The sequence below is a fragment of the Nicotiana sylvestris genome, chromosome 1, assembly GCF_000393655.2.
Source record: "Nicotiana sylvestris chromosome 1, ASM39365v2, whole genome shotgun sequence".
Lineage (NCBI taxonomy): Eukaryota > Viridiplantae > Streptophyta > Magnoliopsida > Solanales > Solanaceae > Nicotiana > Nicotiana sylvestris.
The window spans coordinates 39,133,533-39,149,632 of NC_091057.1; the positions used below are offsets into that span (position 1 = coordinate 39,133,533).

The 16,100-nt window shown below is 36.9% G+C and overlaps 1 protein-coding gene across 1 annotated transcript; it reads right to left on the minus strand.

Moving 5' to 3' along the window:
* Positions 1-2,652: 2,652 nt before the first annotated feature.
* Positions 2,653-5,296, minus strand: LOC138879306 (serine/threonine-protein phosphatase 7 long form homolog). The gene is made up of 6 exons (XM_070158913.1): positions 4,464-5,296; positions 4,189-4,374; positions 3,690-4,109; positions 3,063-3,611; positions 2,925-2,978; positions 2,653-2,856 (listed from the first exon to the last, which is right to left on the minus strand). Exons 1-6 carry the CDS (start codon positions 5,247-5,249, stop codon positions 2,689-2,691), a joined length of 2,163 nt encoding a protein of 720 aa, XP_070015014.1. The 5' UTR covers positions 5,250-5,296; the 3' UTR covers positions 2,653-2,688.
* Positions 5,297-16,100: the final 10,804 nt, after the last annotated feature.

Below are 16,100 nucleotides of genomic sequence, written 5' to 3' on the forward strand. Positions count from 1 at the left end.
TTCAAGCATGCATCTTCTGTCTTGTACTTCTTCTCAAGTGCGTCCCATAATTCTTTCGAAGTATTCATTGCACTGTACACATTGTACAAGTCATCCTCTAAAGCACTTAAGATATAGCCTTTGCAAAGAAAATCTGCCTGCTTCTACGCCTCAACAACCATGAATTTTTCATTGTCCGGCATGTCCGCAGCAGGCACTGGAGGCTCTTCACTAGTGAATTTCTGCATACCAAGTGTGGTAAGCCAGAAGAATACCCTTAACTGTCATCTTTTGAAGTTGGCTCCAAAAAAGTTTCCCAGTTTCTCGACCGGAGGAACAACAGTGCGGCTTGACGAGGCTATCGTCGTTGCACCAATAGTCGCAGAAGGATTTCCGTTATCAATTGCCATTTCCCACTGTCAACAACAGAAGAGTTCAATTAATGTCAAAACCAGAACAGTAAATAATACTGTAATCAATAAACAGTACGTAATAAAAACCAATAGAAGTTTTTATAGATTGTTTTACAGAAAAACGATGAAATTTTTATGTTCCTCAAAATGTTTTCTGAATTTCAATACTCTGATGAAGTTTTTATATCTTCAAATCAGAATTGTAAAATTCAGAAGGAGTAGAAAACCACACAGGTTTTAATCTCCACAAACAGAATATAGAATATAATAAAATAATTTCCTTAAGATTGTTATTAATCTGTATTGCTGTACATAAATAAAACAATAATCTTTTTGAAAACAGAAACAGAAAATTAGTAGAAATAAATTCTGAAAACAGTATTTGAACTTGAAAATAAATTTTGAAAACGGTATAGGAACAAATCGAGCCCACTGAATACACAGTGTATCCTTAAGGAAATTATTCCCCTCAAGTACCTGAGGTTCTGAAATATATCCTCCCAGGATAGAACGATTTAACTCACCGGAGTGTTGGTACCAAAAACGCCGATAAACAGCGAAACACTCGAAGGCTGTAAAACACTGGAATTTTTGTGTAGAAGAAGAAGATTATCAGAAAATTTCGTAAGTAAATATTCTGGGATTTGAAGGAATATTTATAGCCAATTTGGTACTGTTTCTGAAAAGGTTTGCAACCTTTCATAATAGCCATAGCTGTTGGAACAGGTTTGACACTGTTTCAGAATAGCCATAGCTGTTAGAGATATTGCGGGAAAATTAAAACGGATTTAAAATAATCCAAGAAAGAAAACGGGCCGAACCGGACCAGATCGCGGATCATGGGTTATTCCGGATTTGAATTTTCGTTAATTAATTTAATTAATTAATTAAATATTTGAAAAGAATTTTGTCCAAAAAAATTAATCAATCAATCTTTGACCAAATCCGAAGCCGAAGTCGAACAGAGCGAGCGACAACAGCGGCAGCGCGAGGCTTGCCTTCTTCTTAACTCTCTAAGAGCTAAAAGATGAGCTTCTCTATATATACACAAAGATTTTATTTTCTTCTATCAATGAGGGACAAAGTGCATTAGTAAAATGAACTCATTCAAAATTTCACTTCTCTCCATTTCTTTTCCCACTTTTTTCCATTCACACCTCTTTTATTATTAATAAATAATAACAAAACCCAACAATCCCCCACATGAATGGGGAATGTCTATAAACTTAAAGGAATGCACAAACGTGTGTGTGTTTTACATGCAAGAATTAACATCATGATATTTAACACGCTGACCAGCTGACATAAAGTTGTCTTGTCAACGTCATGATATTTAACACGCAAAGTATAGCGCCATTAGATAGTACGTTATGTGGGTGTTGTCTCGCCTATAAATAACGGACTCATTGTAGTTATGTTGTGTGCTCAAAATTTACTAAAAGCAAATATTTTATTAAAGGTAAGGTTTTTTTTACTAAAAGCAAATATTACACAAATGGCTCAACCTCTTCGTCCACCAAAGTGCAACTGTGGAAAAGCATGTTTGATGCAAAATTATTGGGAAGGTGGTGAAGTTGGACGCCGCTATTGGCACTGTATGAACCAGTTTTACAAGGTTCCCGGCGAACCTATTTGTGATTTTCAAGAATGGGTTGATGAACCATGTTATCAGGAATGTTACAGAGAACAACTACAGTTTCTTCATAATGTGTGTTTAACACAACATGAACATGAAAAAGAAAGCAATAGAATTATTGCAGACTTGAGGGCGAACCTGGAGGAGGTGGGAGAAGAAAAATGGAAAACACAATGGAATTGTGAAGCACAAAAGGATCGGAAAAAAATATAAACTGGAACTTGCGGAGGTGAAGGCGAAACTGAAAGAGGTAGAAGAAGAAAAAGAACAATTGGAAGAACGATTTAAGTGGTTGGAGCAGAGAATAAATAGCAACCGGGGCTAAACATTGACATGTATGTGTTTAGTGTATTTTTCATATTTCATGTATTTTTATTATGTTGGCCTGCTATGTTTGTGTTTGTGATTGTGTTTGTGCTGTAGTAATGTTTTCCTTGTGTGTTGTAATAAATTTTATTTTAATTGAAGTAGAAGTTAAGTTTAAGTGCTTGTGTTGTACTACATTTTATTTTAATTGAAATGGAAGTTAAGTTTAAGTGCTTGTGTTGTACTAAATTTTATTTTATGAAACTATCAAACGAATGGAGAACTAAAAAAAGTAATGCGCATATTCGATTAAATAATATTGTTAATGTATACAAAAATATTATTTACACCATGTCAATGTGTCCCGCATCCGGTGTGTCTCAATGCAGCCGCTGGCCTGAGGCGCATCCCCTCCCGCCCGGGTACGCTATCAGGATCATCATCATCATCAAGTCGTCTCCTTATAGCTGGATGCAACGCAGGATGACATGTATCGGTGGTGCTGTCAGCTCCAGTAGAAGGCTACATAATAATATGAAACTTAGTATAGAAAACTACATAACAATTCACAATAATTTATATTGTCTTACCATCATCATCTCTAGATCCTGAATGTAATCATCTGTCGCTGCATCGCATGAAGCCTTAAAAAGGAAATTAATAAAGTTAAAGAAAATAAATAAGTTACAGTTAACAGAAATTCAAATTCAATACTAATAAACTCATACCTGCACATGTGATGTGGAGCCATAACTCAGTCGGCGCCCACTATAAAAATCTCGGGTCGGTCGATCCTCAACAGTGGTAGACGGGCCTGGGAAGTATCTACCCCAATCCACTCCTTGAATATCCGAGCCCGTGATCAATAACTGACCCAATGGGGTCACCTGCGATGGCACTGGAGTGCGATAAATTCCAAGGCTGTAAGACGACATGTCCGTCTCATGCATGCCACCTGCCATATCAGCAGCAACATCATCAGCACAAGCCTCAATGCCTCCTTGCTGGGGACCACCTCCTCTCCGCCCACGACCACATCGTCCGGCACCACCAGCTCGTCGGCCACCACTAGCTCGTGGGATACCACAACCCCGATGGTACTGCGCTGGGTCCATATAATCAGCCTCGTGTGCCAAACGCTGATCCGATCGGGCTCGCTGCAGTGTCTGGGCAGCCACATCCATGAATCGACGACTATACTCCTGCATGACCACAAGATCGTGGACATAACTCTGCATATGCTGCCCCATATGATAGACAGTATGCAATCCAATCGCCTGCACAAAGTAAAAAATATAAACTACATATTTGGCACTAAATTATAGCTATATAACTAATAATAACAGAAAACATACCAGGGCCTTGTGTCTCCCGGCGTATGGGACGTACCGACCGTGTGTCCGATGAACTGGGTTCCCGATAAAAAGTCGGGAAACAGTACGGTACCATGCCATATAACGTGGAATAGGAAAGTGCTGCGGAGGTGGGGTCAAGTCCCCTCGCCTGTCCCAGGTACCCAACTGCTCGTTAAGCCATGCCATAAATGTATCGTCCGCCCTGGACCGATCATCCCTTTCATAATGTAAAGCATGCCATGCAGGCGGAGTCGGTATAGGTTGCGGCAGGCCAAACTGACGAAATATCCGCTCGAAGGCATGGTGCTCGACGATATCGAGGCATATGAGCGGGACAGAAGCCCTCCAAATATGTCGGCCGAACGTGCAATACGCTGGCAGGGTACCTATCACCTCATCGTTGTACGGTGTCCAGATGAACTATCAAATAAGAACACAAACCGTTAGTATGCACAACACTAAGTTAATCTATAACAAGTAAGTTTAGTTAGATATTCACCTGTGCGTCTTCCAGCAGATCCAACACATCCCTGCAGAGGGGGAGATTATGATGGGCATCATACTCTCGTGCAAGAGTACGTCGCATAACCCATCTACAGGCTAGAGGGAGTTGCGGAATTTCTACATTAGCTGGTAGCTGTGGTAGAGGCGGCTGAAACTGCAGAAATCGCTCCCAGACCCAAACCTAACATACAAAGTTGACGTAAAGTATAAGATTAACTATAACTAGGTAGAATTGTAACTAATGGACATATTATTTGAATATGTTGTCACCTGTAGAAGCGGCAGAAAGCCACCAACGTCTCTCTGTGTGCCGATGCAAGCCCGGCATATCTGCCTGTACAGATATGAGATGACAGCACCACCCCAGCTGTACAAAGATGTATCCTCGAACCGGGCAATATGATGTAGAAAACGGAGGCTTACTAGGTTCCCCGAAGTGTTCGGGAACAAAACTCCCCCAAATAGAAGGAGCAATAACAGCCTCGTATATCGCTGTACATCCACCTCCGCAGACTCATCGATGATAGTATGATGGATCTGCACCAGGTGGTCTCTAATGTGGACCAACTGTATACGACTGGACCCAGACGCTACTGCCTCGTCCTCCGGCATGAAACCCGTGAGCATGTTCAGCATATCCCAATATGTCTGCCGCGAATAATATCTCATGGTCGCAGGCAGTAAAACTGGCAAGCCATCAGCGGACATGCCATATAAAATCTCAGTGTCTTGGAGTGTGATGGTGGCCTCGCCGATGGCCAAATGGAAAGTGTGCGTCTCCTGTCGCCACCGCTCAATCAAGGCCGTGATCAAAGCATAGTCGAGCTGTATCCGGCCAATCCTAATAATCCTATATAATCTCATCTCCTCCAAGTGATGGACCACGCGGGGATGTAGAACGCGGGGAGGACTCAAAAATTCCCACAATAGATTCACTCTCCTAGCCCGCAAAGTCTGCGTAAGCAACTGTCCGTCCCATATATACTCGGATCTATGCTGGGGCTGTAGGGCTAATAGATCTAACGTCCGGGGGCCGGGATGTATAGTCGTGTCCATGTCGTCAACTATAAATTCATATTTTTTAATAACTTAATTGTACAAATTATATATATATATTTATGGGTTCAGAGCTCGATATTTTGAGGACCAGTGACACTAAACTATCATTAATAATTATGCATTTTTATTATAATTTAAATTCATATTTTTTAATAACTTAATTGTACAAATTATATATATATATATATATATATATATATATATATATATATATATATATATATGGGTTCAGGGCTCGATATTTTGAGGACCAGTGACACTAAACTATCATTAATAATTATGTGTTTTTATTATAATTTAAATTCATATTTTTTAATAACTTAATTGTACAAATTATATATATTATAATTATGTGTTTTTATTATAATTTAAATTATTATTTTTTAATAACTTAATTGTACAAATTATATATATATATATAAAATAATGTGTTTTTATTATAATTGTACAAATTATATATATATATAATAATTATGTGTTTTTATTATAATTTAAACTCATATTTTTTAATAACTTAATTGTACAAATTATATATATATATATATGAGTTCAGGGCTCGATATTTTGAGGACCAATGACACTAAACTATTATTAATAATTATGTGTTTTTATTATAATTTAAATTCATATTTTTAATAACTTAATTGTACAAATTATATATATATATATATATATATATATATATATATATAATTATGTGTTTTATTATAATTTAAATTCATATATGTTTTAATAACTTAATTGTACGAATTATATATATATATATATATATATATATATATATATATATAATGTGTTTTTATTATAATTTAAACTCATATTTTATAATAACTTAATTGTACAAATTACTAATTATATATGTTGATACAATTATTAACTTAATTGTACAAAGTTTGCATTTTCAACTACCAGTATAAGATACTTAAACAAAAGGAATTCTAAGCTAAAATACTACACATCACTACGCTACAAGGCTCTAAACTTTACTGCGCTATAAGGGTCTACGTTTTACTACGCTAAAAAGGTCTGGTTTTTACTACGCTAAAAAATAATCTAAACTAACCATAAACAACAAATAAATTTAATTGCAAATAAAATACAAAACGGCATGAAAACACATATATATATAAATCAGGATATTAACAGACAAATTTATTTTACTAATTTATATTTTTTTAGAAAACACTAATATTAAATCCGGATAAATTTAACATGCTAGTTTCGAAAAAAAACACAAACGAAATAGAACACATACAAATCAAATAATATACATTATTATAAATGTTTCAACTTAAAATAAATCGAAATACCTCGATTTAGAATTTTGGCAAAGCAAAAAGATCGAAATTTTGACTCCGGAATTGTGAATCAACAATAGCACGAAACTCTACTCGAATGTGGGACCCTTTTTCTTCGAGTTTTATGTGTCGGGGGGACCCAAAATTCTTTTTTTTATTATTAAAAAAAATGGCAGAAATGGGGTATTTGGTGGGGGACCAAGAAAGATGAGGGTTTAAAAATGGAGGATGAATCGAGTGGAAGACGGAGGGGTATACAATATCTATGTATAGCGCCACTATACCTGGCGCTATACATTAATGATGTATATATAGCCAGGTATTGTGGCGCTATACCTGACCATGTCAGCTTTTACAGTATAGCACCACAATACCTGGCGATATACCTTAACGGTGTCATTACTATTAGTATATAGCGCCAGGTATTATGGCGCATATATAAAAAGGTCTTTTTTTTTTACCATCTATTTGTATAGTTTGAGTAAAAAAAAAACACATTTTGGTTCCGGACTAATGTGAATCATCCATATCTATTCCTCACCATTCAGGTCCATGTTCAGAGGATTTATCCACTATTATTTCACTGTTTTCAACCTATCACAACCCTCTTCCTTTATCTGAGCGCCATGCTCCGCAGAGCTCATATAGGCAGAGTTCAGAAGCAACTCTACACATTAATGGACACCATATTTGTGGTGAACTCGGGAATTTCTCTAACGATATTTAAGATTTAATATATATATATATATATATATATATATATATATATATATATATATATATATATATATATATATATATAAAATATTGACTACACAGTATAATTTTTGGACAACCAGCTTCCGTCTATGTGACTACGGCTAAACCTTGAGAAAATCATCTTCCCCAAGTGTTCCCACTAAAATTAACAATCAAAAAGCCCCTAATTCATTTGCACACTAAATTAACTAGATCTAAAATCAGAACTAAAAGAAACAGACAGCCCACAAAGCAAAAATAAACTACGGAACCCCAGTTAAACAAGCCATCTATAGGGGACAATCAAATTACAAATCTCTCTAACATACAGATCAGACTCTAACATCCGCTTTGCACAAAACCTTAATTAGTAAAAAAATTACTTACTGAGAGCACAAATACAAAGTAAGAAACTGACAAGTTGGAATTTCAATGAAAAGGGGTTAAAAGTCTTCACGACTACAAAAATTATTTTAAAAAAAAGATTGTGGGAATAAAGGGATTTTGTGATATTCAGATGGAAATAAACAGAGGTATATATCTGATGAAAAGAGAGCGAAAACAAAAACCTTGCTACGTGAACTACTCAGAAAGATGAGGACAGTGAAAATGGAGGAAAGTGGAGGGTGTGTTCGTGTGAGCTATCATTTATAGGATTTTTAACTAGTACTCTCACGCAACTTAATCAGAGGTGGGAAGTTCCTCTGTTCAAGGTAAAGCAGAGGAGAAGTCGGGAAGGAAAAGAGAGAAGAGCCTTATGACAAAGAACCAAAAAAACACTATGATTGATGTTTCAATCAGTTAAGCGGAAAACTCTTTAAGTTACCAAAATTTTACTCAAGACAATCTAACATAACAGCAGTACAAACACTTACCATCTTTTCGACGCACAACTGCACCTTGTCACTCTACAATATAGCAGCATTTGTCAATAGACCGTGAAATAGTTCTCTGCCCTATTACTTCTATTAAATTATGCAATTTCGGTAAACTATCTGAGAAATTCAAGAAAAATAAGTCAACGCAAAAGGGGCAGAAATAAAGAATCCTCCTTTGGAGCCAATCTGATTTAAATTATATTTGCCAAGATAAAATAGGCTAAAAAGTGTCTCAAACTCAAACTTTTTGTTGTTGCCAAGGGAAAAAATTTCAACTTTTACAATAAGAAGCACTATTGAATATTGAGTTTTCTCTAAAACGTCAGAAAAAATGTAGACAACTAATTCAATACAAAAAGGGCAGACAGAAAAATATGAGCTCGTTGGAGCAAGCCTGATTCAAATTAAGATAAAATATGATAAATAGGTTCCATCTTCTCAAAGAGAAGATAGGTTTCATCTAAAATTACCTACCGGTATAACATAATAATCTATCATCATATTTATCCAAACGCTCAAATCGAGTTGTTCTAAAATATGAGGAAGCTCTCGATCCAGTTGATTATACTTATAAGTACTATGAATTGAGGACCCAAATTCCTAACTTGTAATGTAATATCCTTACTTGTAATGTAATAATGAGTTTAGAAGACAATATTTTGAGTTTTTATACTCCTTGGCAGCCTACTCTCTGCACTAAAAGATAACCTTTTACACGTGTTGTCTAAAGCTCTTGACAAAAGACCACCCAATAAATGCCTACTCATACATGAACAAAAAATACGTAAATAAGTGTAAAAAAAGTTACATTTATATATATATAACGTGAAAACACACCACGCTATATTTTAACGGTAACTTTTGCCGTTAAGGTATAGCGTGACATGTTTTCGCGTTATATATACTGATATTTGACTGACACAGATATAGCGTGCTGTATTTTCACGCTATATATAGCGTACAAATACAATACGCTATACCCTTAATTAAATAATCCCCTTCGTCTTCTTCCCGACCAGAACGATCCCTCACCCATTTTTTTACTTTGAAGCAGTTTCTGGTCCCCCCTCCCCATCGTCTTCTTTAAAAAAACAAAAAATTGTGGGCCCCACCCGTTACACAAAACGTTAAGAACGTCGGTCCCACATCGTAGTAGAGCATCGTATTATTGTGGTTTCACTCTTTCGGACTCAATTTTTCACACAAAACACTACATCGAGGTATTTCAATTTATTTTATGTCGAAACTTATATAATAATGCATATTTATTAGTTGATTGAATGTGTTTCCATGTCGTTTTGTGTTTTATTTGCGAAACTAGTATGTTATATTTATCCGGACTTAGATATTAGTGTTCTAAAAAAAATATAAAATTGAGAAATAATTTTTTCTGTTAATATTAGGATTTAGATATTACTGTTTCCATGTCGATTTGTGTTTTATTTTTGCGAAACTAGTATGTTATATGTATTTTTGTGAATGTTATGTGATTAAAATGTATTTGTTTATTTAGTTTAGATTATTTATTAGCGTAGTAAATTGTAGAACCTTTTAGCGTAGTAAATTGTAGAGTATTTTTGCGTAGAATCCCTGTAGTTTAAGTATTGCTTATATTGGTAGGTGAAAATATATACTTTGTACAATTAAATAATTAAAAATTAAAAATTTAAATTATAAAACAAACATACACAAAATTATCAAAATATTGAATTTGACACACATAATTATTCATGATAGTTTGGTGCTACTGGGCCTCAAATATCAAGCCTGGAACCCAATAGGTATATATATTTTGTACAATTAAATAATTAAAAATTAAGAATTTAAATTATAAAATAAACACACACAAAATTATCAGAATATTGAATTTGACACACATAATTATTCATGATAGTTCAGTGCTACTGGGCCTCAAATATCGAGCATGGATCCCAATAGGCATATATATACTTTGTATAATTAAATAATTAAAAATTAAGAATTTAAATTATAAAACAAACACACACAAAATTATCAAAATATTGAATTTGACACACATAATTATTAATGATAGTTTGGTGCTACTGGGCCTCAAATATCGAGACTGGAACCCAATAGGTATATATATATTGTACAATTAAATAATTAAAAATTAAGAATTTAAATTATAAAACAAATACACACAAAATTATCAAAATATTGAATTTGACACACATAATTATTCATGATAGTTTGATGCTACTGAGCCTCAAATATCGAGCCTGGAACCCAATATGTATATATAATTTGTACAGTTAAATAATTAAAAATTAAGAATTTAAATTATAAAACAAACACACACAAAATTATCAAAATATTGAATTTGACACACAAAATTATCAAAATATTGAATTTGATACACATAATTATTCATGATAGTTTGGTGCTACTAGGCCTCAAATATCGAGCCTGAAACCCAATAGGTATATATATACTTTGTACAATTAAATAGTTACACATACAATTAATGTTGTTTAATTTACAGTTTGACAACATGGACGCGCCGCCTATACATCCTGGCCCTTACTCTCGTGAGATATTAGTGCTACACGGCGATCATAGGTATACCCGTATATGGGACAGGGAGTTACTGTCCCATACTCTCCGCGCTAGGAGAGTGGATGACCTATGGGATTTTTTGAGGCCTAGAGATCTCCACGAGCGTGTAGTCCAGCGCCTACAGGATACGGGATTTTATAGGATTATTGAGATCGGGCGGATGCAGCTCGACTGGCTTTGATCACGATGTTGATTGAGCGGTGGCGACCGGAGACGCACACCTTTCACCTGCCCATTGGCGAGGCCACCATTACGCTGCAAGACGTGGAGGTTTTATATGGTCTGCCTATTGATGGCATGGCCGTTTCACTGCCTATTGCTATGAGATCTATGTCGTGCGATGATTATTTGGACATGCTGCAGCAGCTCACAGGTTTCAGGCCACATGACGAGACATTTTCGTCGGGTGCCAGTCGATTGTCTTTGACCCCTATTAGACAACACCTGGAGCTACTCCACCATTATCACCGACGATACAGAGGAGGTACATATTACCCGGTATACGAGGTTGTTGTTGCTTCTTCTATTTGGAGGGGTCTTGTTCCCGAACACTTCTGGGAACCTAGTCAGCCTTAGATTTCTTCATCATATTCAGCTGCTAGATGAGTTACCCTATTATAGCTGGGGTGTTGTTGTTCTCGCCTACATGTACAAGAATATGTGTCGGGCGAGCATAGGCACTCAGAGAGATGTTTGTGGTTTTCTGCCGCTTCTACAGGTGACAACATATTCGAATAATATGTTCATCAATTCCAAATCTACCTAGTTAGAATTTATCTTAAACCTGACGTCAACTTTCTATGTTAGGTTTGGGCCTGGAAACGGTTCTTGCAGTTTCAGCCACCTCTACCACAGTTACATCCTAATGTAGCACCTCCGGAACTCCCTTTAGCCAGGAGGTGGGTTCTTCGCCTTACACTTTCACGAGAGTATGATGCTCATCACAATCTCCCCTCTGCAGGGATGTGTTGGATCTACTGGAGGGCGCACAGGTAAATATGTACCTAAAATTACCTGGTATAGATTAACTTAGTGTTGCGTATACTCACATTTTGTGTTCTTATTTGATAGTTCATCTGGACGCCATACAACGATGATTTGATAGTTGGCTTGCCAGCTTATTGCTGGGCCGGCCGACTGATTTGGAGCACTTCTGCCCCGCTCATATGCCTCGATATTTTGGAGCATCATGCCTCAGAGTGGGTACTTCGCTAGTTTGGCCGTCCGTAGTATATACCGAGGGGGCCTATATGGGAGCCTAGACATTATCAGAGGGATGATCATTGCAGGACGGACGACGCATTTATGGCATGGTTAGTAGTGTAGATCCATATTTGGGACCAGCGAGATCAGATGATTCCGCCCCCACCTACACAGATCCAGGAGGTGGTTATTGAGAGGTATATGTCCTGGTACCGCCACGTTACCTGACTTTTTATCGGAAACCCTATTCATCAGGCTGGCGGTCGGTACATTCCATACGCCGGGCAACACGAGGCCCTTGTATGTTTTCTGTTATTATTAATTATATAACTTTAACTTAGTGCAATATATGTAGTTTATATTTTATACTTTGTGCAGGCTATTGGACTACATACAATCTATCAGATGAGACTGCAGATGCAGGATTATATCGGCGATCTTGTGGCTACCTTGCAGGATTACAGCCGTCGATTTGTAGAGTTGGCTGCCCAGACACTGCAGCGAGTTCGAGAGGATCAGCGTTTGGCACACATGCCTGATTATGTGGAGCCAGAGGAGTACGAACGAGGCGCTGGTGCCCGACGAGGTGGTGGTGCCCGACGAGGTGGTGGTGCCCGACGAGGCGGGGGTGCCGGACGATGTGGCGGTGGGCGGAGAGGAGATGGTCCCCAGCAAGGGGGCGTTGAGGCCCCTGGTGATGATGTTGTTGCTGATCTGTCGGGTGGCCTACATGAGACGGACATGCCGTCATATAGCCTTGGGATGGATCTCACTCTAGGGACTTCGCAGGTGACCCTGTCAGGTCAATTATTGATCACGGGCACGGACCTTTCTAGAGTCGATTGGGATACATACTTTCCAGGCCCGTCTACTGTTGCTGAGGACCGACCAACCCGAGATTTACATAGTGGGCGTCGGTTGAGTTATGGTTCATCATCACAGGCACATGTATGATTTTCTTAGTATTGAATTACAATTTGTCTTTATTTTCCATAACTTTATTAATTTCCTTTTTAAGGTTGAACGCGATGCTGACATAGATGCGACAAATGATTACATTCAGGAGCCCGACGATATCGTGGTAAGACAATTTAAATTTTTGTGACTTATTATATACTTTGCTATACTGAGCTTTCTATTCTTATATAGGTTTCTACTGGACTGACGGCCCCTTTTACCGATCCTGTTAGCACCACTGATGTTCATGATACGGCGCATCCGGCTATTAGGAGGCGACTTGATGATGACAATCCCGATAGCGTACCCAGGCGGGATGGGATACGCCTCAGGCCCGCGGCTGCATTGAAGCACACTGGATGCGGGACACATTGATTTTCTTTCCTTGTTTTTTCTTTTTGATGTAAATAATATTTTTTATATACATTAACAACAATTTTTATATAATATACGCATTACTTTTTTAGTTCTCCGTTCATTAGTTAGTTTCGTACTACAACACAAACACTTAAATTCCATTACAATTAATAAAAATAAAGTTCATTACAACTAATTTAGTTTAATACTACAACACAAACACAATACACGACACAGGAAACATAAACATAAAGTGATACACTAAACACATACATGTCAATGTTTAGTCACTGCCGCCCATTATTTTCTGCTCCAACCACTTAAATTGTTCTTTCAGATTATTTTTTTCTTCTTCTACCTCTTTAAGTTTCGCTTTCAACTCCACAACCTCTCTTTTATGTTCTTTTTCACGTTCCCACTATTTTAAACACAAATCATTAAGATTGTTCAATAATTCTTTGTAGTATTCCTGATAACAGGGTTCATCAATCCATACCTCAAAATCACAAATAGGTTCACCGGTAACCTTATAAAACTTGTTCAAACATTCCCAGTAGCGGCGTCCAGCTTCACCATTATCCCAACAACTTTGCATCATGCAGTTTTTTCCACACTTGCACATTGGTACATAAAGAGGTTGAGACATTTGTGCGTTAAAAAAAACTTGCTTTTAGTTATTGTTGAGCGCAGAAAATAACTAGAATGAACCCATTATTTATAGGCAAGACAACACACATAACGTAGTATTTAACCGCGCTATATATATCCCTAACGTAGTATTTGACCGCGCTATGCTTTGCGTGTTAAAGGTTCTGACGGGTACGAAACAACTTTATGTCAGTTGGGCAGCTTTTTCAGTTTGACAAGACAACACATATAATGTATTATTTGACCACGCTATATATACACATAATGTAGTATTTGACCGCACTATGCTTTGCGTGTTAAAAGTTCTGATGGGTACGAAACAGCTTTATGTTAGTTGGGCAACTTTTTCGGTTTGACAAGACAACACAGATATATAAGATAACAAACATAATTAACATTAAATTAATCAGCTTTATGAAATTTCAATGTTGTTTCAAGTTCTTCCGAATATATAAATTTTTTTAATTATCATTAACAAAACTAAAATGGAAAAGTTCAACTCATAATTAACAAACATAATTTTATTTTATAAATCTTGCAACATAAACAAAACAACTAAATATTACAACATAAACACATTGATAGTTAGGCACAATAGAAGAACACCTACCACGAGCTTGATTACTATTGCCACCCAAAGGGCATTTTCGATGGTCGTGTCCTGTTTGCGAGCATATACCACATCTGCGCGCATAAAAGGTATCACTAACATCCATTTGGTTCCATTTACGCGTTCTCTTCTCCACCTGTATTCAACGCAAATAGAACTTGTTACACACCATTTTAAATGGCTCAGGCGGCCAATAATGCTCAGCACCCACTGGCTACAACTGCCCACTATATGTGTTTAGGTACTTCACAACACTATATTGTTGATCAACATAGTTGGTTATACCTAAAACCAACTTTTTGAAAGCACTTGATGGCATCTGAGCAAGGCATGTGGTAGATGGACCATTTTCCACAAGAGCATAACCTTGTAAATTCATTTACAGTACGTACATTATTCCCTCGATTTCGATGGATAGTGGTGCGAACTTCAAAAACATTTCTTTCATTATCATACTACAAAAATGAATGCCAATGTGTTCACCGTCTGTATTTCTCAAATCTCTTCATCGACACTGGCATGAATTTGTAATGACCCGACCGGTCATTTTGAGCTTTTATACTTTGATCGCCAGTTCTCGAGCATGACTTGCCCCGTGTAACGTATTATGACTGATGTAGATCGTTGGTTTTGGTTTTCAGGAAAAATCAGAATGAATTTGAAGGAACAGTCTCAGTTGAAAGCTTTGAATTTGAAAGGTTGACTAAGAGTTGACTTATTTGTATATGATCTCGGATCGGAAATTTAATGATTTGAATAGTTTCGTTGGGTGATTTATGACTTAGAAGCACGATCGGAATGCATTTTGGAAGTCCGTGGACGGATTAGACTTGAATTGGCAAAGTTAGTATTTTGGCGAATTCCGGTTGATAGGTGAGATTTTGATCCGAGGGTTGGAATGGAATTCCGATAGTTGTTGTAGCTTCGTTATGTCATTTGTGATATGTGTGCAAAATTTCAGATTATTCGGACATCGTTTGGTCGGGTTTTTGATCGAAAGTGTATTTCGGAAGTTTTTGGAAACTTAGGCTTGAATTCGATGAGTTTTGGGTAATTTGATGTTGTTTGAGGTGTTTTGATGATTGGAACAGGTTTGAATAATATTATGGATTATGTTGGCATGTTTGATCGGGGTCTCATGAGGCTATGATAAGTTTTGGAAGATTTTTGCCGTTTTGAGCATAAACATGTAATGATCCAAAGGTCAATTTTTAGTTCTAGAAATCGAAATTTAATTTTGAGACTTTCGAAATTTTGATAATGAATTAAAGGATTGATCTGGAAAGTTTGGTCTAATTTCATCAAGTCGCGATTCGGTTTTTGATACGAAACCTGAGTTAATTGTTTAACGAGCGAAATGGGTATTGAACTGAGCAAATGAGCTCCGAATTGAGTTTCGACTGAAGGGCTATGTTCATATTATTATTTGTGACTCATAGGAACAAGAATCATCGAATTCCGAGTTTGTATGATGGAGTTAGAGCCTTTTTAGTAAAAAGAAAAGCTGCTGCAATTTTTTGGACAATTTCTGCATTTTTCGCACGTGTGAACAGTAACCGCACCTGCGTGAACAGTATTCGTG